This window comes from Emys orbicularis, chromosome 2 (assembly GCF_028017835.1).
Source record: "Emys orbicularis isolate rEmyOrb1 chromosome 2, rEmyOrb1.hap1, whole genome shotgun sequence".
Taxonomy (NCBI): Eukaryota; Metazoa; Chordata; order Testudines; family Emydidae; genus Emys; species Emys orbicularis.
The window spans coordinates 283,710,121-283,732,996 of NC_088684.1; the positions used below are offsets into that span (position 1 = coordinate 283,710,121).

A 22,876-nucleotide genomic window follows, 5' to 3' on the forward strand; every position below is an offset into this window, starting at 1 on the left:
TCACAGGTAGTAGAAGTGAAAACTTGGGTGGTGATAAAGACCAAGAGTTAAGAAATCCAGAGTGAGGGGGGGAAAAAAGTCCCAAAATGTACCCAGATATATTCTACTTTGTTGGAAGACCAGTTTTCATTTTAGCCTTTGTCTTGAGTGGCCACTACCAGCATCTTATTCTGGAAGCTGTCTTGGCAACTGAAAATGGGAAAGTACTGTTTCATTACCACACACACAGGACACAGTTTGATCTAGAGAATAAGTTAAGCACTTAGTGTACTTTGTATACATTGTATTTTGTGTCAAACTGTTTCATAATTACACAAACAGAGGAGACACTTTGATCAAGAAAAGATGAGAGATTTAAATCAGCACTAAATAGCAGTTGCCCATAATGATTTAAAAGAAATAAAAAATAGAATAGTTAAACTATTATGTCATGACAGTAGTAGTCATGAAATGGTGTAAAATAATGAAAATATAAAGATGAAAAAAACCCTAAAATAAAATGAAAATTTGAAATTCCAAAATGAAAACCTTTCAGATTTTCCTTTAGCAGGAAATTCTGAAAATATTTCTTTTCATCCAGATTCAGCATGAAAACAAATTTTGAAATGTTGAAATTTCCCACAAAATAGAAATTCCACGTTTCAACTAGCTGTACTAGGGTGTGTCTTTATGTTTAAAACTAGAGCTGTAATAGTGAGGAAGATGGAGGGCAATAAAATGTCTAGGGAATGAAAAAGGCTTTCATAAAAATTTTCACTGTTCGCCATGGGTCATGTCTAAAGTTGATTAAAGTCAATGGGTGTCCGAGCAGTGAAATAACTAATAACCATAGTATGACATTGTGACCGGGGTCCTAGTGGGGGCCAACTATGATCACTCAATTAGGGTGAACTGCAAAGAATGGGGCAGACAATCCCCATACAGCTAGTGGATATTCCATATTTAGATTTACCAAGCCAGCATAAAACAGATTCTTTATTACTTTACTGGTTACTCAGAAGTCCAAACAACACAGTTCCCTTAAAGTGATCAAGCCTCAGGCCTCCATCCAGGTATCCACGTCAAAGATGATGAAAATTTCTGTAAATCTTATTTCATCATATAAAAGAAAAGATTCTACCAATCCCAAAGTATCGGAAACATTACCTACCGGGTTATTGAATATTCGATCTTACCCAAATACACGCTACAGCCAATTCTTATTAACCAAACTAAACTTTATTAAAAAACAAGAGAGAGAGAGAGTATGGTTAAAAGATCAATATACATACAGATATGAGTTCAATTCATTTAGGTGCAGATTCATAGCAGAGATGGTGAGCTTTGTAGTTGCAAACAGTTCTTTTAGAAATAGTTCATAGATTATAGTCCAATGTCCAAATATCATAGTCAGGGCATATTGGCATAACTGGGACCTCAGTCTTGCGACTCAAACTTCCCCTGATGAAGCCTAAGCAGATCTGATATAACAGAATCAGGAACAAAGGATCTTTTATCCAATTTCATGTCCTTTTTGACAAGTTGGAGTTCAAAAGGTAATTAGCATGACTTTGAAGGAGATCCATCACTGGTACTTAGCTATATAATTAACATAAGGTAATTTGTTTGTTCCTCCACCATTCACAGATTATTTGCTATACAGCTCAAAGAGAGATGAGTATAGAGAGAGCCCATGTTTACAATTCATTTAAATGCTAGGATGTTCTTTTGATCTCTGAATTATCAGAATACAGCATAGACAGGGACTGTTGATTACATTGTCGACCCTACTCATACATCTGTAAATACACAAAAACATTATCTCCCCACATGTCTTTTGAGGGTTATTTATTTTGCAGGATGTTTAACCCTTTCTAGCCATGTGTCACAGACGTTTTTAATATTGAAATGTTACGTTGTAAGCAAATCAGAGCAAGTGAACAAAGCACTAGTATCAATGTTACATGATAGTCATGCCTAGTCTACACCTGAAATATTTGCCAGGAGTGTGAAAAAAACCATACCTGTAACCAACATAGCTATGCTGGCAAAAGCCCTCTTGTAGCTTATTGCAGCTTGCACTTATTTTGGCAAAAAAGTTTTTTTGCAGGTATAGTTTATTTTGTTTGGGGAAATCGCATAAGTTATACTGGCAACAAAACTCTTTTGCTTGTATAAACTGTGTCTGTACTTGGAGGGTGTGCTGGTATGGCTATGTGGATATAGCTCTACTGGCAAACCCTTTCTAGGGTAGACAAGACATCAGACCTTTTCCCAATGTGAGTCAGTGTTTCAGTACTCAGTGTCGTATTTAAGTGAATTAAAACTATTTTCCATTATGCAGAGAATCAAAATAATAGTTGAAATAGTTTGTCTATTTATACTTTGTAAAAGATTTATATTTGAGGATATTTATTTTCCCTCCTGAACTTTACTGTCCCACATATAAGTGTATTGGATAGCTCCTAGTGAAGTTGACGAAAGCTGTGTTTGTATGCATTCTAATAAATAAGACAGGGCCTTGTTCCAGTCAGCTGACCATCTAAGATACTCCTTGGACTTTCTCAGCTCTTCTTTCCCCATCCTCATTTTCTTTTCCTTATCTCATTCATTGACAAGTGGCAACAGACCTTTCTCTCAAATTGCTCCTATCTAGAAAACCCTCTCTGCCTCTTATCCCTGATCTATAACTTCTAATGCTGTCTAAAAAAGCCATCAAATCTGACACCAAGAGCCTTCCAGTTTGCCTGTGCTCCTTCTCCTAGCTTCCTATCACTTCTTCCTTTCGTCTCTCCCTTTCCCACTTGTCCTGTATCTACTGATGCTACCTCTAAGATTTATTGTAACCTACGTACACTATTTGTATACGTGTGTATTTGGTTGGTAATTTTCTGTTAGTGAGGCTGAGTTGCTGGATTTGTCTTTTTTTATTATATGGTTTGTGTTTCTATTGAAGTATTAAAGGTGCCTGGAGTCAGAGATGCTTTTAAAAAACACATTCTTATTAATCAATGAAAATAGAATAAATTAAATGAATGTGTGGACTGGAATTGGTCAGGAAACATTCTGTGATTTTATTTTGTGTATGGAAATTGCTATTCAAAATTTAAATTTATTGTCTAATAAATCAAATTACTTTGTCTTGCTTCACTCTGTTGCCATTCTGTACTCTTATGGGCATTATATACACTTGTTATTTTTCTAGCCATTTGCTGAAACTAATACTTTTTTGTGCCAGAAGAAAACATGACTATCTTTAATTTGCTTTGATTTAAGGTTTCTATTTTGATGTGATAGAGATTACTCCTGAAGCTGTTGGGATTCACAGATTCAACAGAGACAACAACAAGGTAGTAATAACCTATTTAACACAGTGTAGTAAATCATGTTGTGTTCATGACTTAAAGGAGGCTCATCCCACCAAGGCCTGAGAACTTTGTTCTCTTCTGCATCTATGGTTATTCCTTCTGGATTTCATATACTGATGTGATCCTTAGAGTGATTTTCTGAAGACATTTTCTGGCCTGTGTCCCAGGCTTAGAGGTATCCACAGTACTGATTCTGAACCCAACTAGCTCATTATAAACTGGCCAACGCCTATTTATCGTGCTCCTGGGTTAGGGGACTTGATGTGCTCTGAAAAGTGCAGTGCAAACCAAATAATGCTAGATTAACATAGGCTGTTGCCACAGCTGAGACTAAAGGTTTGAGTTTTGTACACTGGCATCCATTTTCTGTGGGCACAAATCACTTTTCTAAGGCAGTGTCTAAACTACGGGGATTGTTGCGGAACACAGCCTACAGCAACGGAACAAGTTTTTCTGTCACTGTAAGAACACCACATCCCTGAACAAAGTTAGCTAGGCTGACAGAAGCTATCTGCTGTTGAGCTAGCTACGACTACACTGGGGGTTAGATTTTCACAACCCTAAGTGCCATAGTTATGTAGGTGTAGACCAGGCCAAAGTCCCTGATTTGCATACACAGGCAGAGGTGCACACATCTTAGTGGCACAAACTATGGGCACAAATAATTGCTTGGTTAAGGATGAACTGAAATTTTGGCCTTTAAAAAGTTACTTTTTTTGGCCAGCTCCCCCTAAATATACAAAGTAAAGAACTTTCCCCGCCTCTCTGTCTCGATCCAAACGGTCTGAGAGTCATGTGGTGGGCTGTAATGAAACACTGGACCAAATCAAATTGGAATGAAAATAGAATAAATTTTTTTGGGCAATGGATGTTAACTGGCTTATCAGGTCTATCAGTAAAGATGCTAATGAGACTAATAATGACTGGAAATTGTGATTAATCATTGTTGAGTGAATAGAAGTTGGTACAGTCTGTCTTTATAACCTCACCAATCTCAAACTCTTACTGATTAAGTGGTTGAAAAGTTCTCTCTTACTGTTATCCAAATCATAGGCAGTTATTACATTGCATGGGAAAATGCTACAGATGATAAATAATTATTTGTGAAATGTAGCTTGCCTCAGGTTTGTATCTGGCTGTTTTCTTATTTTAGTTGCCTTTCTCATATTGTATATAACTAAAGGAGGAAAAAATATTTTCTTTGAGTGGCCTTTACACATTCCCGCCATTGCAGCTCTGATAATAGAACGTTTCGTAGCAGGTCCTGTTGGAGTGCTCTCATGTCCTCTTCTGCCCTTCCCCCTTCCCCACCCACTGTTTTTGAATATTCTGAAGGTGAGGCTATAACAGGGGGTGTGGTACACTGGTCACCTCAATTCCTTCCATGTGCAGTTGCTGATGGATTGGAACCTTCCAGATCGGACTTGGATCCACTTCTTTAATCAAATAGTGCCATAGTTAGTTAAGAGTACAGTATTTTATTTTATAAAAGTATTTTATTTATTAATATGTTGAGACTCTCTTTAGGTTCTGCACCTCAGTGCAGTCTGATGGATTCTGTGGTGGATCCAAAGGGAAATCCACCAGGTTTTAAGTGAAATCCTTTTTTCCTGCTGTTTTCCTTGCCTCCAGCTCCCGTATGAGGTGTCTAGCATTCTTAGGAGAAGGACACATTCTTTCTTAGTGCAAAGTATATAGCACATTTACTTCAAAAGCCCATAAGGAGCAGCAAAACTGGCTACCAATTCTTCTGTTACAGGAGGACCTAGTGGCCAGACCCTCCGGTGCTAATCAATTTGGTTCTGTGAGTAAAGTTAGGTCTGCATCCTTTGAGAACTAACAATCAGCAACCTAAAGTTCTGCAAAATGAATTATCCTCCAATGCAGGGAAAAGAGTAAAACTCTTGATATTGAGAGATCCTAAGTTGTCACCAAGAGTAGCAGAATGGTACATGTGTTGGCCTCTGTTAGCAGAGCCAGGCCTGTCAAAAGAGCCCAGACTCCTGGTTCGGGGCAGAGTGGTATTGCGTGATGCTGCCTCCATTTTTATGTCCAAGCACCGTCTGGAATCCCTTTCAGATTCTTTGGGATTGATTCCAATGTCATTCTCAAATCCTAAAATGAAGTCTAAATTGGAGGCTCCTGGTATATCCCATAAGGCAGGTGATATGAGTGTTACCAATCCAAAAATCATCTCCAGTGCTGAGGAGCCACCTGTGCCAAAGTTAACAATTATAGCCCAATACATGGCTCAGATCCTCAAATAGCCTCAGATCCAGAAGACACTACAAATTACAAAATAAAAGGGAAGCAATAGAGGCACCTGCTCTGCTTTCCCCTATGGGGAAAAGACAAGAGGTTATGGAGCATATCCAGATCTTCCCTGAACTGTCTTTTCCCTCTCCTACATCTCCTACAGGCTCGCTGGGAAAATCATCTTCCCCTTTTTTAGTTTTTAAGTTTGCATAGACCTCTAGTGTCACTGTCTCCAACTACCTCAGATCTGAGGTTGGATGCATACTCCAGTGTGGCGTCAGATAGACAGGTTACTTTCCACTTGGTTCTGTTTTGCTTACAAAAAATATATTCTCAATGACCCATACTCACACAGAACACACCCATATCCAGGTGGGTTCCATGATACAGAAGCTGATTCTGAGTACTGCCAAGACTGGCAGTGTCCTCCTTGAGCTGGATGGTCCTATTGGCCATCTCCTAGGTATTATGAGGAAGCTGAACATATGTAGTCATAAAGGGAGTCATCCCCTCTGAGACCTCTCGGTGGCCCCAAATCTGTCTACATCAGCATGTATAGCCAGCAATCTCCAGTGGTGGTCCCAGATACTTTTTCAGAAGAAGAACCAATGTAGAGTTCCAGGACACTGATTTAGAGACTGGAGACCAAATCTCTCCAAGTGATAATGTAGGAATAGCATAGCATCTTCACTGTCTGATGATACAATATAGTTCCATGGCTTGGTCTTTAGAAGGGCTTCCAGTTTGAATATACCATTAGTCTCTATAAAAGAGATCTCTCATCTATTTTTTTTATAACTTGGGGGCTCCTTCTAATTCAAAGATCACTCTACCAGTATTGGAAGTACTTTTGAAGCCACCTAAAATAATTTGATTTAATCCAGCTATGAGTCTGGTCATGTTGAAAAAAGCAGCTGCTCTATGAAGGGTTCTTGCTGTTTCACACTCACCTTGCTCCCAGCTCACAGGTGGTGGTGGCTGCAGCTGTTCAACAAGCAAAAATATGGTCCGGTGCATTCTGCTCTGTCTGATAGGGAAGGTGGAAAATTAGACACTTTAGGGAGGGAGATCATCTTCTCATCAACTTTCTGTGTCAGAGTCTTAAACTACCAAGCTCTGATGTGTCAATATCAGTTCTGTCATTGGGAAAAAATGGTTGTTTTTGCTAAGGACCTTCCTGAATAGAAAAGAAAGTTAGTGAAGCTGTTAATTACAGAGAGACAGTTTGTTGCCAAACAGTCATTAAGAGCTGCATATGATATTTCAGACTCTGTTTCAGGGGCAGTGGCATCTGCCATTGCCATAAAGAGACCTGCATAGTTCAGGTCTTCTGGTCTACCACCTGAAACTAGTGCATGTGTAGAAGATCTCGTGATGCCCTAGATCAATGGCCAGATCCCTTGGTGTCTATCAACCTCCAACAACAAGAAGGTTTGGAGTTCCTGTCTTCAGATATGGCTTCTGTTATGCAGGAGGTCAGACTAGATGATCATAGTGATCCCTTCTGGCCTTAGAATCTGTACCACAGACAGAAGTATCCTTCTTCACTTTTCTCCTTATATTTTACCCAGAGGTACCCTTATCAACAACAGCAGCCTGTTCCTCAGCAACAACAAAGGAGAAAGGAACCACAAGCTTTGTCCCCAGAGAAGGCAGACAGCCTCATCCTCTTCTGCACCACGCCATAGATCTCAGGTTTGACAGGGGGAGCGAGAGCTACAATCCAATTTCCAATCAACCTCTGACTCTTCCTCTGGAGATAGATATTCCCACTATTTCCATCAATAGAGTGCCATCTCCATGAAAAATGGATCCCAGAAATAGTGCCAAAATGCTATTCGATGCAATTTGACTCCTTCTCTCCCTATTCAGGGACTCCTCTCACGAGAACCTAGTAAGAATAGATGTTCTCTCCCTTCTAGAAGCAGGAACCAACAGGGAGGTGCCGAGAGACTTTAGAGGGGGAGGGGTTTTATTTAAGGTACTTCCGGATCCCAAAAAATGATGGCAGACTGAAGCCCATCTTTGACTTCAGAAAATTTAATTCTTCCATCAGGAAGTTCAGATTCCATATGATGACTTATGCTTTCACAATTCCCTCTTTACCCACCCAAGATTGGTTCAGAACTCTGTCTCAAAGATGCATACTTCCATACATATGTATCTCAGACCTTCGCATCTCAAATATTTCCATTTCATGGTTGGGGAAGATTGTTATCAGAACAAGGTTCTTCCATTTGGCTTTTTCTTCCACTGCACAGTCATAGCAATACAGTTAAGATGGCAGGTATTCACATATATCCCTATTTGGACAATTGGCTAATAAAGGCTTTATCTCAAGAGTCCTTGACCATAAATATGGACCACATGAGTAGCCTTTTAAAAAAGCTGGGACTCGGAATAAATTGGAAAAAAATCACATTATCTTCCCCCCACAGAAGATCCCTTTCTTTGGGGCAATCTTAGATTCCTAATCTGGAAGAGCCTTCCTCCCAGAAGCAAGATTCCTAGAGGCTGTCTGTTTTATGTGAACAAATGGTGAGGAGCTTGTTCCTCCCAGCTGTGTAAGAAAGCTATAACACTATGGGACCGATGTGTCCTTCACAACATTTACTCAATAGCATTACACTTAGCAGGAAAAGACAACAACCTAGCAGATCAACTGAGCAAAGACAGGGAGGAGTTACACAAATAGTCTCTGAAAATGTTATTGTCAGAAGAAAATATTCGTTCCATGGGGTCACAAAGAGATGCATCTGGTCTCAAGGGCAGACAGTGAGATTGCCTGAGATTCTGCTCGACACCAGGAGTAGTTATCTTGTCTGTATCAGATGCATTCCTTTTCAGTTGGGGAATAGGTCTCTTCTACACCTTTCCCTCATTCTACTCAAGAGGGTAATACTGAAGAAGAGGCAAGATATCATGAGGATAATTCTGATTTCCAGACTTCCTTCACCTCTTCAGAGGAGTGTACTGATTTCTTCCTATGACCACAGATCTGATATCTCAGCAGCATGGCCAAATCTTGCTTCCAGACCCCCCCAGTCCATACACTTGATGGCATGGTGTGACAGAATACACCCTTGTATTCACACCCTACACACTATTGTAATGATCTTTGTACAAAGTATCACTTGTAAGGTATCATTAGAAAACTCATAATTTGTTGGTTAGTATTGTACTAGTAAAATATATGTGGCAACATTGTATGTGAAGTTATAAGATTCCCTTATATGATGTTATTAACACATGTTCCAAACCTCACAACCGAGCCCAGGCAAAAGTCAGGTCTGTCCTAAACAAAAGAAGGTATGTATGCTTGCCTTAATTTGCATTTAAGCAGTAAACAGAGTCATCAAGCAGGGAGGGAAAACAAAGGAAGTTCAAACTGGTGAAAAAAAGCAGCGGGGAGTATCTTTTGACAGAGGCCTGCTCTACACTACAGGGTTAGATTGACGTAAGCTGCCTTGTGTTGAACTAGCTGTGGAAGTGTCTTCACTTAAATTTGGCTCCTGCCAACATAACAGCCTCTCGACGCTGATTTAGTAACACCACCTCCATGAGTGGCATAGAGTCACAGTTGATGTAATTAGGTCGACATAGTGTCAGTGTCGACACTGTGATGCTTATATTGACTGTTAATGGCTTTCAGGAGCTGTCTCACAATGCCCCATACTGACAATACAAGTGCTTCTAGTGAAGATGTGCACTGCCGACACAAGGAGCCAAGAGTGCACACACACAAGCAATTGAATAATTGTGATGTCTGTATGTTGACATAAGTTAGGTCAACATAATTTTGTAGTGTAGACATGGTCATACACTCTTTGTCTCCTCGGTCTCAACTAGAAATGTTTTTCAAGAGGGGGACTGAAACTATAAAAAAGAGGGACAAACACCCCAAGGCACCCCTCGCTCTCCATGCCCATGGCATTCTCCATACCTGAAAAGACAAAAGAAAGCAGCAGTTGGACTTGGGGAGAGGGGTCCTGATCTGATGAGTTTGGTTAGTAATCTGCTGGAGCATGTGGTGAGAGAGTTTGCCTTGCAACTAAGATCATTTCTTAAGTAGATGCTAGTAAGTGTTTTATCTTTATTTTTCTTGTAATCATTTCTTTTATGCCTCATAGAATCATAGGACTGGAAGGGACCTCAGGAGGTCAAGTCCAGTCCCCTGCACTCATGGCAGGACTAAGTATTATCTAGACCATTCCTGACAGGTGTTTGTCTAACCTGCTCTCAAAAATCTCCAATGATGGAGATTTCACAACCTCCCTAGGCAATTTATTCCAGTGCTTAATCACCCTGACAGGAAGTTTTTCCTAATGTCGATCCTAAACCTCCCTTGCTGCAATTTAAGCCCATTGCTTCTTGTCCTATCCTCAGAGGTTAAGAAGAACAATTTTTCTCCCTGCTCCTTGTAACAACCTTTTATGTACTTGAAAGCTGTTATCATGTCCTGTTATCATGTCTTCTCTTCTCCAGACTAAACAAACCCAATTTTTTCAATCTTCCCTCATAGGTCATGTTTTCTAGATCTTTAATCATGTTTGTTGCTCTTCTCTGGACTTTCTCCAATTTGTCCACATCTTTCCTGAAATGTGGCGCCAAGAACTGGACACAGTACTCCAGTTGAGGCCTAATCAGCGCGGAGTAGAGTGGAAGAATTACTTCTCGTGTCTTACTTACAACAGTCCTGCTAATACATTACTTATACTCACTTAAAATCTATCTCTTTGTAGTTCGTAAACTTGTTTTACTCTTTTATCTAATCCAGTATATTTAAGTTGAAGTGTCTGTGACTATTAAGGTAAGAAGCTGGCACATTATTCCCTTAAAGGAATAATGGACTTAATATATTTGTAATGTCCAGGAGAGGGCTGGACAGTACAGGACATATATTTCTGGGGGAAGATCTGGGACTGAGGGGGTGTTGAGGTCATCCTGCAATATAACCAAGGCTGGTGAGGGCCAGGGTGTAACTGGCAGGTTGCAGTTATGCACAGACACTCAGGGTGTGGCTTGCATGCTGGAAGGCTGTTTGTGAGCAGCCCAGGTGGGAGCCACTACCAGCAAGGCATTGTAAGGCACCCAAGTTTACAGGGCAGGGTTGACACAGTCCCCACTGGTCTGAACTGTGCCCTGATATGTCACACATGGACTATAGGATTCTAACTGATTTAGAGATGTCTTGCTCATCAGAAGTGCAGCATTATCTGCTGGAGAATTGCTAATATAGTTCCTATTTTTAAGAAAGGAGAAAAAAATGATCTGGGAAACTACAGGCCTGTTAGTTTGACCTCAATTGAATGCAAGGTCATGGAACAAATTTTGAAAGAGAAAGTAGTTAAGGACATAGAGGTAAATGGTAATTGGGATAAAATACAATATGGTGTTACAAAAGGGAGATCGTGCCAGACCAACCTGATCTCCTTCTTTGAGAAGATAACTGATTTTTTTTAGACAAAGGTAATGCAGTAGATCTAATCTATCTGGATTTCAGTAAGTAATTTGATACAGTTCTACATGGTAAATTATAATGATTAGAGAAGATTGGGATTAATATAAGAATTGAAAGGTGGATAAGGAATTGGTTAAAGGGGAGACTACAGCGGCTCACACTAAAAGGTGAACTGTCAGGGTGGAGGGAGGTTACTAGTGGAATTCCTCAGAGATTGGTCTTGGGACCAATCTTATTTAACATTTTTATTATTGACCTTGGCACAAAAAGTTGTGCTAATAAAATTTGTGGATGACACATGGAGGAGGACTGGAATATCATACAAGATCTGGATGACCGTGAAAACTGGAGTAATAGAAATGGGATGAAATTTAATAGTGCAAAGTGCAAGATCATGCATGTAGGGACTAACAACAAGAATTTTTGCTATAAGCTCAGTATTTATCAGTCGGAAGTGACAGACGAGGAGAAAGACCAGGGTTGATTATATTATTATTACTATGAGCCACCAATGTGATGCCTCTGTGAAAAAGGCTAATGCAACCTTAGGATGCATCAGGTGAGGTATTTCCAGTCGAGATAGGGAAGTGTCCATTATACATGGCACTGGTGAGACCTCATCTGGAATACTGTGTGCAGCTCTGGTTTCCCATGTTTAAGATGAATTCAAACTGGAACAGGTGCAGAGGAGGGCTACTAGGATGATCTGAGGAATGGAAAACCTACTTTATGAGAGGAGACTCAAAGAGCTTGGCTTGTTTAGCCTAACCAAAAGAAGGTTGAGGGAAGATATGATTGCTCTCTACAAATACATCAGAGGGATAAATACCAGGGAGGGAGAGAAGTTATTTAAGTTAACCACCAGTGTGGACACAAGAACATATGGATATAAACTGACCAGCAACATGTTTAGGCTTGAAATTAGATGAAGGTTTCTAACCATCAGAGGAGTGAAGTTCTGGAACAACCTTCCATGGGGAGCAGTGGGTGCAAAAAACCCCTAACTGGCTTCCATGCTAAGCTTGATACGTTTATGGAAGGGATGGTATGATGAGATGCCTATAATGACATGTAGCTATGCTGTGACTGCTAGCAGCAAATATCTCCAATGCCCAGTGATGGGATACTAGATGAGGAGGGCTCTGAGTTACTACAGAGAATTCTTTCTCAGGTGTCTGGCCAGTGGGTCTTGCCCACATGCTTAGGGTCTAACTGATTGCCATATTTGGGGTCAGGAAGGAATTTTCCCCTGGGTCAGATTGGCAGAGACCCTAGAGGTTTTCACCTTCCTCTGCAGCATAGAGCACAGGTCACTTGCAGGTTTAAAGTAGTATAGATGGTGGATTCTCTGTAACTTGAAGTCTTTAAATCATGATTTGAGGACTTCATTAACCCAACCAGTGTGTTCCCACAATTGTAGATGATTTTAAAGCTTATCAGGAGCTGTTAAAGAGAATGTGTTAAGGACTGGAATGTGGGGAGTCAGGCATAGTGGTTGAAGCAGGAGTTGGGAGCTGGGAAATGGAACCAAGGGTCAGAACCAGAGTCAGAGACCGAATGCTTGATCCCAGAGTCAAGCCAGAACCAGAGTCAGGAATCAAAGTCAGAGATCAGAACTGGAGTCAGAGGCTGAATGCCAGAGCCAAGCATCAAACCAGAGTGAGAGCCAGGAATAGGAGCTGGGTTACCTGGAGTCAGGGAAGGCAGGAGCAGGGCTGGGTCTGAGGCAGGAGCGGGGCTGGAACAGGGCTGGCATAGGATAGGAGTGGAACTGGTACAAGGCAGGAGCAGAAGCTAATGCAGCCACAGATGAATGCTTTGAGCAGCCACTGTACTACTGCTGCTGGGCTTAAGAGCTGGTCTGCTGACTCTTCCAGCCAGTCAGGTGGGGCAGCCTACTACAGGTCAGCTGTGCTCGTTAGGTTGCCTGGGGGTTAAGCTAGTATGTAAGCAGGCTAGCTGCAGGTCATTACTCCTGACAGAATGGCAGTGATCATTTCCCTTGGAGTTTGTTCAAAAGAAAACATACAAGCTATTTGATCATCTTCAACCAGATGTATAAAGTAGAATATCTCTTCCAATTATTGAACTTGTGTTCAAATCCTTGAACTTACGGGCTACTCCAGCATCCATCATAGCAACCTCAGAGGGCTGAACGCAAATATCAAGTCCCACCAAAAGGATTTGAATATTTCTATTCGCATAATCTCTAGTGGTTACTGCAATTAATGAAATGTCTAAGTGGGAGGTATTGCAGTCCCTTCTAAGAATCATAGAATAGAATATCTGGGTTGGAAGGGACCTCAGGAGACCATCTAGTCCAACCCCCTGCTCAAAGCAAGACCAATCCCCAGACAGATTTTTGCCCCAGATCCCTAAGTGGCCCCCTCAAGGATTGTCACTCACAACCTTGGGTTTAGCAGGCCAATGCTCAAACCATTGAGCTATCTTCCCCCCCCCCCCCGAGACTCCCCAAAATTTGATCTTTTTGGTCAAAATGTTTATTCTTCTGCCTCTCTTCAGGTTATAATTACAAATTATCTAACTATGCTGGTGAAGTATAATTATATCTAATGGGATAGAGCAACAAAATTCTTAGATAAGCTACTTGCAGATCTGAAAGAGGAATCTAAATCAATTTGTTCAGAGGGAAAACTCATTGCTAAGACCTCTTTACAAACAGCCCTGGACTCTGCTGACATGAGCTAGATCAATGGCTGTAGGATTTACAAGGAGAAGAGGTTCATGGATATCTCATTTGGGACTCCCTGAGGAGGCCTAAACAACTGTGCAGGGCTTTGCATTTGATGCAAAGGATCTCTTTAATTAAAAAAAATGGATGAAACGTTGCACTCCTTGAAAGACTCTCAATCTATACTTAGTTCCCAGATTTTAGGAGGAAGCATTCTAAACTTCAGTTTTATTCTAGATGGACATCTCAGCCGATCACTTCTTTGTATTTTTATCATAAGAAACAGTAGGATCAGATGAGAAAGAGGTTGAGGTTCCAAAAGAGAGAGCCCACCCTCACTATTTGGCAGCCAACGATCTTAGTCTCAGAAGCAGCAATTTTGATGTTTCAGTTGAGGATACCAGACTAGAATTTGCAGAGTTACACCTTCCTCCCTCATTTTTGTTCCCACATTTTTTCCCCAAGGAAGCCTAAACTGCAGTTACATCAGAGCATTAGGTCATCCAAGAGGGGTATACCCTCCAACTTCATTCCACACCTTCCTGTGGCACCCCACGCTCCATGTCCCTATTCAGGGACCAATCTCATATGAGTCAAATGCAGCAAGAAATAGATTCTCTGCTGGAGTTGAGCTCAATAGGGCCAGTGCTGTTAGCTTTCAACAGAAAAGGATTTTATTCTGCTTATTCCAAAAAAGAAAGAGGGTTGGTGGCCCATACTAGAACTGGGACTTCTTAATGCTTATGTAGTGTGCACCAGCTTTTGCATGGTGACTCCTGCATCTATCATACTCCTTCTAGATCCCATGGACTGGTGCAGTACCCTCAACTTGCAAGACACATACTTTCATATGCTGTTATATCCATTGCACACGAAGTTTCTTCACTTTGTGATATCACTCAGTCACTATCAGTTCAGAGTCCTTCCATTTGGCCTTTTAGCTATACCTTAAGTATTCACAAAATACTTGTCAGTAGTAGCAGCAATTTAGGGTTAGGGTTAGGGACCCGGTGCTGAGCGTCTCCTCAGGCACCATGCCTCCGCCCCCCGGCACTGACATTGCAGTCGGCACTGGCTGAGAAAACCAAGTTGGCACCGACCGTGCCGACTAAATCAACACCACATCTGACAGCACCAACGAGAGCGCCCCCATCGGCACTGACATCAGAACTGCCACAGAAATTAGTGCAACAGAGAGACTTGGCTGTGTCCTCGGCACCTCAGTCCCCACTACTCGGTACTGAGGGCTCTCCCTTAAGTTACAGAAGAGATCCCCATACTTCTCATGGTATGGTACACTTGTCCAGTGATGATGATGATGATGTGCAGGAACCATGCGCTTTCTCACCGCATCACTCATTACCGAAAGACTGACGACTAACCTGGAGCCAGATGGGTCCTAAATACTCTTATAACCAGTCGGCCCAACCGTGGTAATGGACCACCATGGATGTATACACAGATGGCCTTCCCAATGCAATGGGCATTTTGGGAACTCTGGGCAACTTACCGGGGCCCCCAATCCAGGCCACCCACGGCTCAGAGGCGAGCTGAAGTCTAATCCCACATCTCCCATCCCGCAACCAACGGAGGCTCAGGATGTTGGGGACAACACAGAAACAGCCACTGATCAGGAAGCGACATCTCCTGCTCACAATTCTTCCTCCTTCCCGGATGAAGCAATCATGCCACTCCTGCCTACCTCGGCGGATGACTTCAAAACAGTCCCAGGAACTGTTTAAGTGGGTTGCCCAAAGCCAGGACATCCCAATGGAGGAAGTGCAGACAAACCAACACAAGCTGGTACAAATCTTACAACCTTCATTCACTTCCAAAATTGCTCCGCCCATCAATGATGCGATCCAGCAGAGACAGTCGGGCAGACACCGGCCTCAATTCTGCCAACATGCAAAAGGGAGATAGAACGTATTATGTCCCCACCGAAGGGATGAATTTCCTCTTCTCATATCCGCCTCCCAACTCCTTGGTGGTCGACACTGCTAACCAACGTGGCAAACAACTACAGTTTCAATCGATCCCACATGACAAAGAACGCAGGAGGCTCGACCTCTTCGGACGAAAAATTTACTCCTCAACGACACTACAATTCTGAGTCGCCAACTATTTGGCCTTGCTGATCAAATACGATTACGATAATTATGGGAAACTCAGCTCATTCACAGTGGAGCTCCCTGAGGAGAAACAATCACAATTCCAGGCCATTGTAAATGAGGGTCAACTCTTAGCTAAAACAGCCCTCCAAGCATCTTTGGATGTTGCGGACACGGCAGCCAGAACCATGGCCACGGCTGTAGTCATGCACTGGGCATTCTGGTTGCAATCTTTTGGCATACCTAAGGAACTCCAAAACAAGGTAGAGGACCTACCTTTTGAACGAAAGAAGCTCTTTTTGAACAAGACAGACGAGGTGCTCCACTCAATGAAGGATTCCCGAGCCACCCTTCGCACTTTGGGGATCTACACTCCACCTGCGAAGAGAAGATGATACCAACCTTATCAGAGGAACAGGGATTCCTCTTCCAACTGACAGCAACAACAGTGACAATACGAGAACCAAAGACATCACCAATGGTCGCAGCGATGGAGAACACCTCAAGCTCAACGGCTGACTTCTCAATCGGCTCTGCCCAAGCCACAATTTTGAAGTTTTGGTTGAGGGTCTGGACGAGCTCCCTCACCAGGCAATGCTTTCACCTGATCTGTTCCCATGCTTTGGACACTGCCTTCGCCCATTCTACCACATCTGGATGTCAATAACAACGGACCAACGGGTGTTAGATATCGTACCCCTTTATCTCCCAACTGCCTATACGGCCCCCCTCCCCATCCCTCTTCAGGGACCCTTCTCACAAGCACCTGTTACGACAATAAGTCGATCATCTACAACTAGGTGCCATGGAATGAGTACCTTCATAATACACGAGGAAGGGGTTCTGCTCCCACTACTTCTTGACCCAGAAGAAGAAGGGGGGGATGGAGACCTATTTTGTATCTCAGGAAACTCAACAAGTTCGTACGCAGTAAAAAGTTCAAAATGGTGACCCTGGGCATGATACTTCCAGTGCTGCAAAAGGGGGACTAGTTTTCAGCACTCGACCTCCAAGATGCTTATTCTCATATTACTATGCACCCCACTCACAGGAAATTCCTGCATTTCACAGTAGGACATGAATACTTCCAGTACAGAGTACTACCTTTCGGCCTATCCACTACACCAAGAGTTTTCTTCAAACCCTAGTGTAGTAGTGGCACATCTATGCAAACAGGGAATAATGATTTTCCCTTACCTGGATGATTGCCTTCTCAAAGGCCCAACTCAACAAGAAGCACTGGACTCAGTCCAGACGAAGATCACACAATTCAGGGATCTAGGGCTAGAGATAAATGAATGAAAATCCACTCTAATCCCTATCCAACAACTGGACTTAATTGGGGCACATCTCAATGCCATAGAAACCAAGGCATCCCTGCCCCTGAACAGATTCACAACACTGACCAACCTTATCTCAGAGATAAGAGTCAGCCCCCAAATACTGGCTAGTCCTGTCCTGTAACAGCTAGGAAACATGGCAGCCACAACGTTCATGGTATGACACACAGGACTACATATGCACTGCCTACAGGGCTGGCTGAGCTCGGTATACATACCCAACAAGCACAGCTTGCACGAACGACTTACAGTACCACCCCGTGTCCTGAACTCTCTACACTGGTGGATAAGACCAGAAAATGTATGCAAGGGCATCCCGTTTCAACAGGAACCCCCATCAGCAATAATCATGACAGACGCCTCACTGATAGGCTGGGGTGCCCATATGCACCTGCACACGGTTCAAGGCAAATGGTCTCTTGCGGAGACTCAGTTACACATCAATCTACTAGAACTACGCACGGTCCACAATGCCTGCAGACACTTCCTACTGCACATAAAGAACGAATCCATTCGCATCATGACCGACAACACTGCCTGCATGTTTTACATCAATCGACAAGGGGGCACTCAATCTCACTCACTGTGCACCGAAGCCATGAAACCGTGGAACTGGTGCATACACCACAACATAAACATTTCGACCTCCTACCTTGCTGACTGTAAGAATGCGATGGCGGACACACTAAGCGGGTACTTCTCTCGAGACCACAAATGGGAAACGAATGGGAGAGTCTTGCTCTCCATTTTCCGGCGGGGGGCACTCCCCTCATCGACATGTTTGCATCCCCAATGAACATCAAATGCGCAATGTTCTGCTGAAGAGCGGGGGTGGAATCCTGGTCACTGGGGAACGCCTTTCTCATCACAGAGGATGCACAACTCATGTACGCTTTCCTACCAGTTCCAATGATATCACACGTGATACACAAGATACGAACAAACAAGGCCAAGGTTATCCTCATAGTCCTGACATGGCCCAGACAAGCATGGTACCCTTACCTGATGCGCAAGGCGGTATGTGCCCCTCGAACTCTCCCTCGTTGTCCGGACCTGCTGTCTCAGAACAACAGTCACACTCTTCACCTGCATCCGGAGAAACTCCACGTACAAGCGTGGCTCCTACATGGTTCCATGATGGTGAACTAGCCTGTTCGGAACAAGTTAAACATGTGTTACTAAACAGCAGAAAAGTGACTAAAAGATAATACTTACTTTCAAAAATGGAAGAGATTCTCCTCCTGGTGTCAAGAAAAACACTTGATGGCCTCCACAGCACCACTACCATTAGTGTTGGAATACTTACTGGAGCAGAAACGATCAGGTTTAGCAACGAGCTCAATCAAAGTCCATCTTGCGGCCATTACTGCGTTCCATCTTGAGATTGACGGGAACTTGATCTTTGCACACCCAATTACTTAATGCTTCCTCACAGGTCTCCAGAACATATACTCAGAAGTTTGTGAACCTGGGACCTCAATCTGGTGTTGAAATGCCTCACCACACCGCCATTTGAACCCTTAGCCACCTGTTCCCTGCTGCATTTATCCATGAAAGTGGCCTTTCTGTTCGCCATTACTTCTGCCAGAGGAGTGAATGAGATCAGGGCACTCATGGCCAAACCTCCTTACATAATATTCTTCATGCTACTGGTCACGCTACGTCTGCACCCAAAATTCCTACCGAAAGTAATATCAGCCTTCCATATGAACCAACCAATCCATTTTCCCACATTCTATCCCAGGCCTCATGGTACTCCAATGGAGGCCGTTTTGCATACATTGGATGTTAGACGGGCGTTAATGTTTTACCTGGAAAGGACCAAACCGTTCTGAAAATCTCCTAGACTTTTTGTTTCTATTATCATGCATTCGAAAGACTGCGCAATATCCACTCAGTGATTGTCTAAATGGATCTCCATATGCATTCATCGGTGCTATCGTATTCAGAACACGGATCCTCCTACGCACCTCAGAGTGTATTCCACATGATCTGTTTCTACCTTGATTGCGTTCTTCAACAATTTTCCAATAATAGAGATTTGTAGGGCAGCCACTTGGGCCTCTGTCCACACAGTCGCTGAGCATTATGCACTCACTCAAGACTCCAGAGCTGATGCCATAGTTGGCCTAACCATACTTACCTCTACAACTCAAATGAACCCCAAGTCCCTCCTGCCTTCTGAGGAGCACTGCTCTACAGTCACCTGAAGTGGAGCACCCACAGGGATAGCACTCAAAGAAAAAGAGAAGGTTACTCACCTTGTGCAGTAACTGAGGTTCTTCGAGATGTGTGTCCCTGTGGGTGCTCCACTACCCATCCTTCTCCTCTCACTTTGGAGATTGCTGCTAGGACTCTACGGTAGAGAAGGAACTGGAGGGCTTGGGTCGTGCATGCACTAGACGCGGCACCAACAGCACCGCAAGACACCTACTGCGCACGCGTGACCCACACGGACACTACTACCATAAATCTCTGATCGACGGCTCCAGCACCTGAAGTGGAGCACCCACAAAGACACACATCTCGAAGAACCTCAGTTTCTGCACAAAGTGAGTAACCTTCTCTTCCTGGCCTACTCAGACAGCCTTCAGCATGCAAATTCATTCCCAGCTAAATACATGAGCACTCTGACCAGTCACTCTTTAATTATATACAGGGCAATGCCCGCACATTCTTAGTGCCAGCCTTGTCTCCCAGAAATGTGAGTCTTATACTGTCCAGCAATCTACTGAACAATGCAAGCTCACAGAAAGTCCGTCATTTCATCAAAGAAAAATGATAATGAACCAGCCTTGTTATCCGAAATGGTGTTTCCCACACACAGTAATCAAAACACATTGGTTAAGATAAAACAAAAGATAAGTTTACTAACTACAGACAGATAGAATTTAAGTGATTACAAGTGATGATGCATAAAAGTCAGGATTGGTTACAAAAGAAAATAAAAGGGTAAAACACAAGCTAGTACCTAACTTAACAAGCTAAGTGAACTTAAAAGCAAAAGGTTTTGTTTCACCATACGCTGCAGTAAATTTCACAGGGTGGGTCTCCTTTCAGCCTGAGACCCCTCCCCCCAGTTCAGTTCTTTGAGAGTCGTTCATGACATGAGCAGGGATGAAGGAGGAGAGAGATGAAGTGGAGGCCACTGTGTCTCATTCTTATACCACTCCCCCCTCTTTGAGGATTATCCCCAGCTGGGTGGAGGTGAAGGTTGAACTGTCATTGAGAGGAAATGTAGATTTCTTGTTCACACCTTCCCATTACTGGAGAATGACTGCTTAAGTAAATGATAGCTCTTTAACACCTGGCTGGGTGTTAGTCTGTTCTTTGTTCTGAAAAACTGGTTTGGGCCTTCTTTTCTTAAACTTTGAGCATGTTACAGCAAGGATACATAATAGAATCTTCTAACTTCACATATAGTGCTGATAACACATATTTTATCAGGACAATAATGTTCAGCAGATTATGAGTTTTCAAATGATACTTCACAAGGCATACTTTGTACAAAATTTATCATAGTCTTATAAAAGTGGTGAATGTAATAGTATAGACCATCACTCATGCTTTATCCAGATTAAACATCTCTCCATCTGATGGCATGGAGAGTCTCTGGCTAATGTCAGCAGGTATGGAGTGTTCAGCAGAGACCCAGAGAATCCTTTCAGAAAGCAGAAAACCCTCAACTAGAAAATCATATAGGGTGGAAGTGTTTTTCCACAGGGGTCAGGGCAAAACAATGTGACACTCTTCAATCATCCATTCCAGTAATTCTGGACTATCTGGTTTATCTTTCAGCTTCATTATAATTTACTTGGCAGTGATTTTGGGCCTGTCATCTGCCTGTTCAGGTCTCTTCCATAAGAATCTATTGCAGATGTTTCTGCCAGTAAGAAAGATACTAGCTTCATGGGATTTAAACCCAATTCTTACCTCTCTAATGGAACCTCCATTTGAGCCTCTGTCCTCTTGTTCCCTTCATCATTTATCTATTAAAGCTGTATTTTTGGTGGCTATTCTTCTGCATAAAGAGTAAGTGAAATTCAGGCACTTATGTCACCCCCCACCCCCCATGGTTTTACATGCAGACATAGTGACTGAGCCCTCACCCTACATTTATTCCAACAGTGGTTTCAGACTTTCATGTTAATTGATATATTCAGTTTACCTGTATTTTTTCCAACATGTCACTCATCTTCCAGTGAATCTAAACGTCATACATTGGATGTTAAGAGGAGGCTGTTGTATTATAGGACCATTCAGAAGATCTCTTAGACTATTCATCACATGTGGCAGTACATCTAGAGGTAGACCAGCCTGATCTCTGCTCAAAGCCTGTTTAAATGGATTGTGGACAGTATTAGAATATCATATGATATTAAAAATGACTATTTCTAGTTCATGTTACTGTTCATTCCATGAGAGCCTAGGCTATGTTGGTGGCATGTTTCAGTAGAAAAGTAATTGTGGAACTCTCTAGAGCAGTCACATGGTTCTCAATGCATATATTTATCAGTCATTACTCTCTGGTGTCAGCATCAGGAGCTAATGCACAAGTTGGGAAAGCAGTTCTGCAATTTTTATTCAGATGAGTTCCTAGCTCCCACCGCTTGGAACCAAATTGTTAGCTAAACACCATGACCGAGATCCTCACACACAGAGACTCAAAGACAAAAAACACAATTACTTACCTTATAGTAACAACAAGGAGTCTGGTGGCACCTTAAAGACTAACAGATTTATTTGGGCATAAGCTTTCGTGGGTAAAAACCTCACTTCTTCAGATGCATCTGAAGCTTATGCCCAAATAAATCTGTTAGTCTTTTAGGAGCCTCCAGACTCCTTGTTGTTTTTGTAGATACAGACTAACACGGCTACCCCCTGATACTTACCTTATAGTAACTGTCATTCTTTAAGATGTTCTCTGCATGTGGATCCCATAACTCACCATTCTCCCCACAACTCCCTCCATCCCTGCCACTCAGAGACTCTTAATCTGTATTCTGGGTGGTGAAGGAACTGAATGGTAGGATCTATCCCTTACACCCTGGGGAAGGGAGTCCAAGGGTGTGAAAGACGCATATGTGATCCATAGTGGACAGAACTGATAAAACTGCCAAACTCCTGTGCAGAGGGCACATACGCACCATGAGTGAGATCCACATTCACAGAACATCTCAAAGAACAATGGTTACTGTAAGGTAAATAACCGGTTTTTACAAGGGAGTAATCGCTCTTTACCACAGTGAACGAATCAGTGAAAAGGATTAACTTTTGTTTCCTTTTTTTTGTAGACAAAAGGACAAATTTAAACTCTTCTGTGTATGACATTACTTAGTACATCTGAATTTTCTCTAATGTACCCCAGAGGAGATAATGTACTTGAGGCGAATTTCATAAGCAGCTGTTGGTGTTGAAGAATAAATGTAGAAGAATTTACAACTGACATTAGAAACACTCCCCATCATGCACTGATTTCAGGATTTGCCAAGAGTGCCAAGGTTATGGGCTATATTCTGTCTGTCATGAGCTTCTAGAAGTGCTGTATGTATGTGATTGAAGAATAGAAGCAGAGTTCTGGGTGCAGGCGTCAGGGTGAAGACAAGGATAATGAACCAGACCCCAACCTTGTGTTGTTTACTACATAAGGTGCATGTTAATTTAATGTA

The 22,876-nt window shown here is 42.5% G+C and overlaps 1 protein-coding gene across 1 annotated transcript in view; it reads left to right on the plus strand.

Annotated features, from left to right (window-relative positions):
• XYLB (xylulokinase) overlaps positions 1-22,876 on the plus strand; it is a 148,176-nt gene that overhangs the window by 36,501 nt on the left and 88,799 nt on the right. Inside the window, exon 14 of the mRNA XM_065399155.1 lies at positions 3,256-3,329. Coding sequence (XP_065255227.1) covers positions 3,256-3,329 — 74 coding nt within the window. The remainder of the gene's footprint in view (positions 1-3,255; positions 3,330-22,876) is intronic.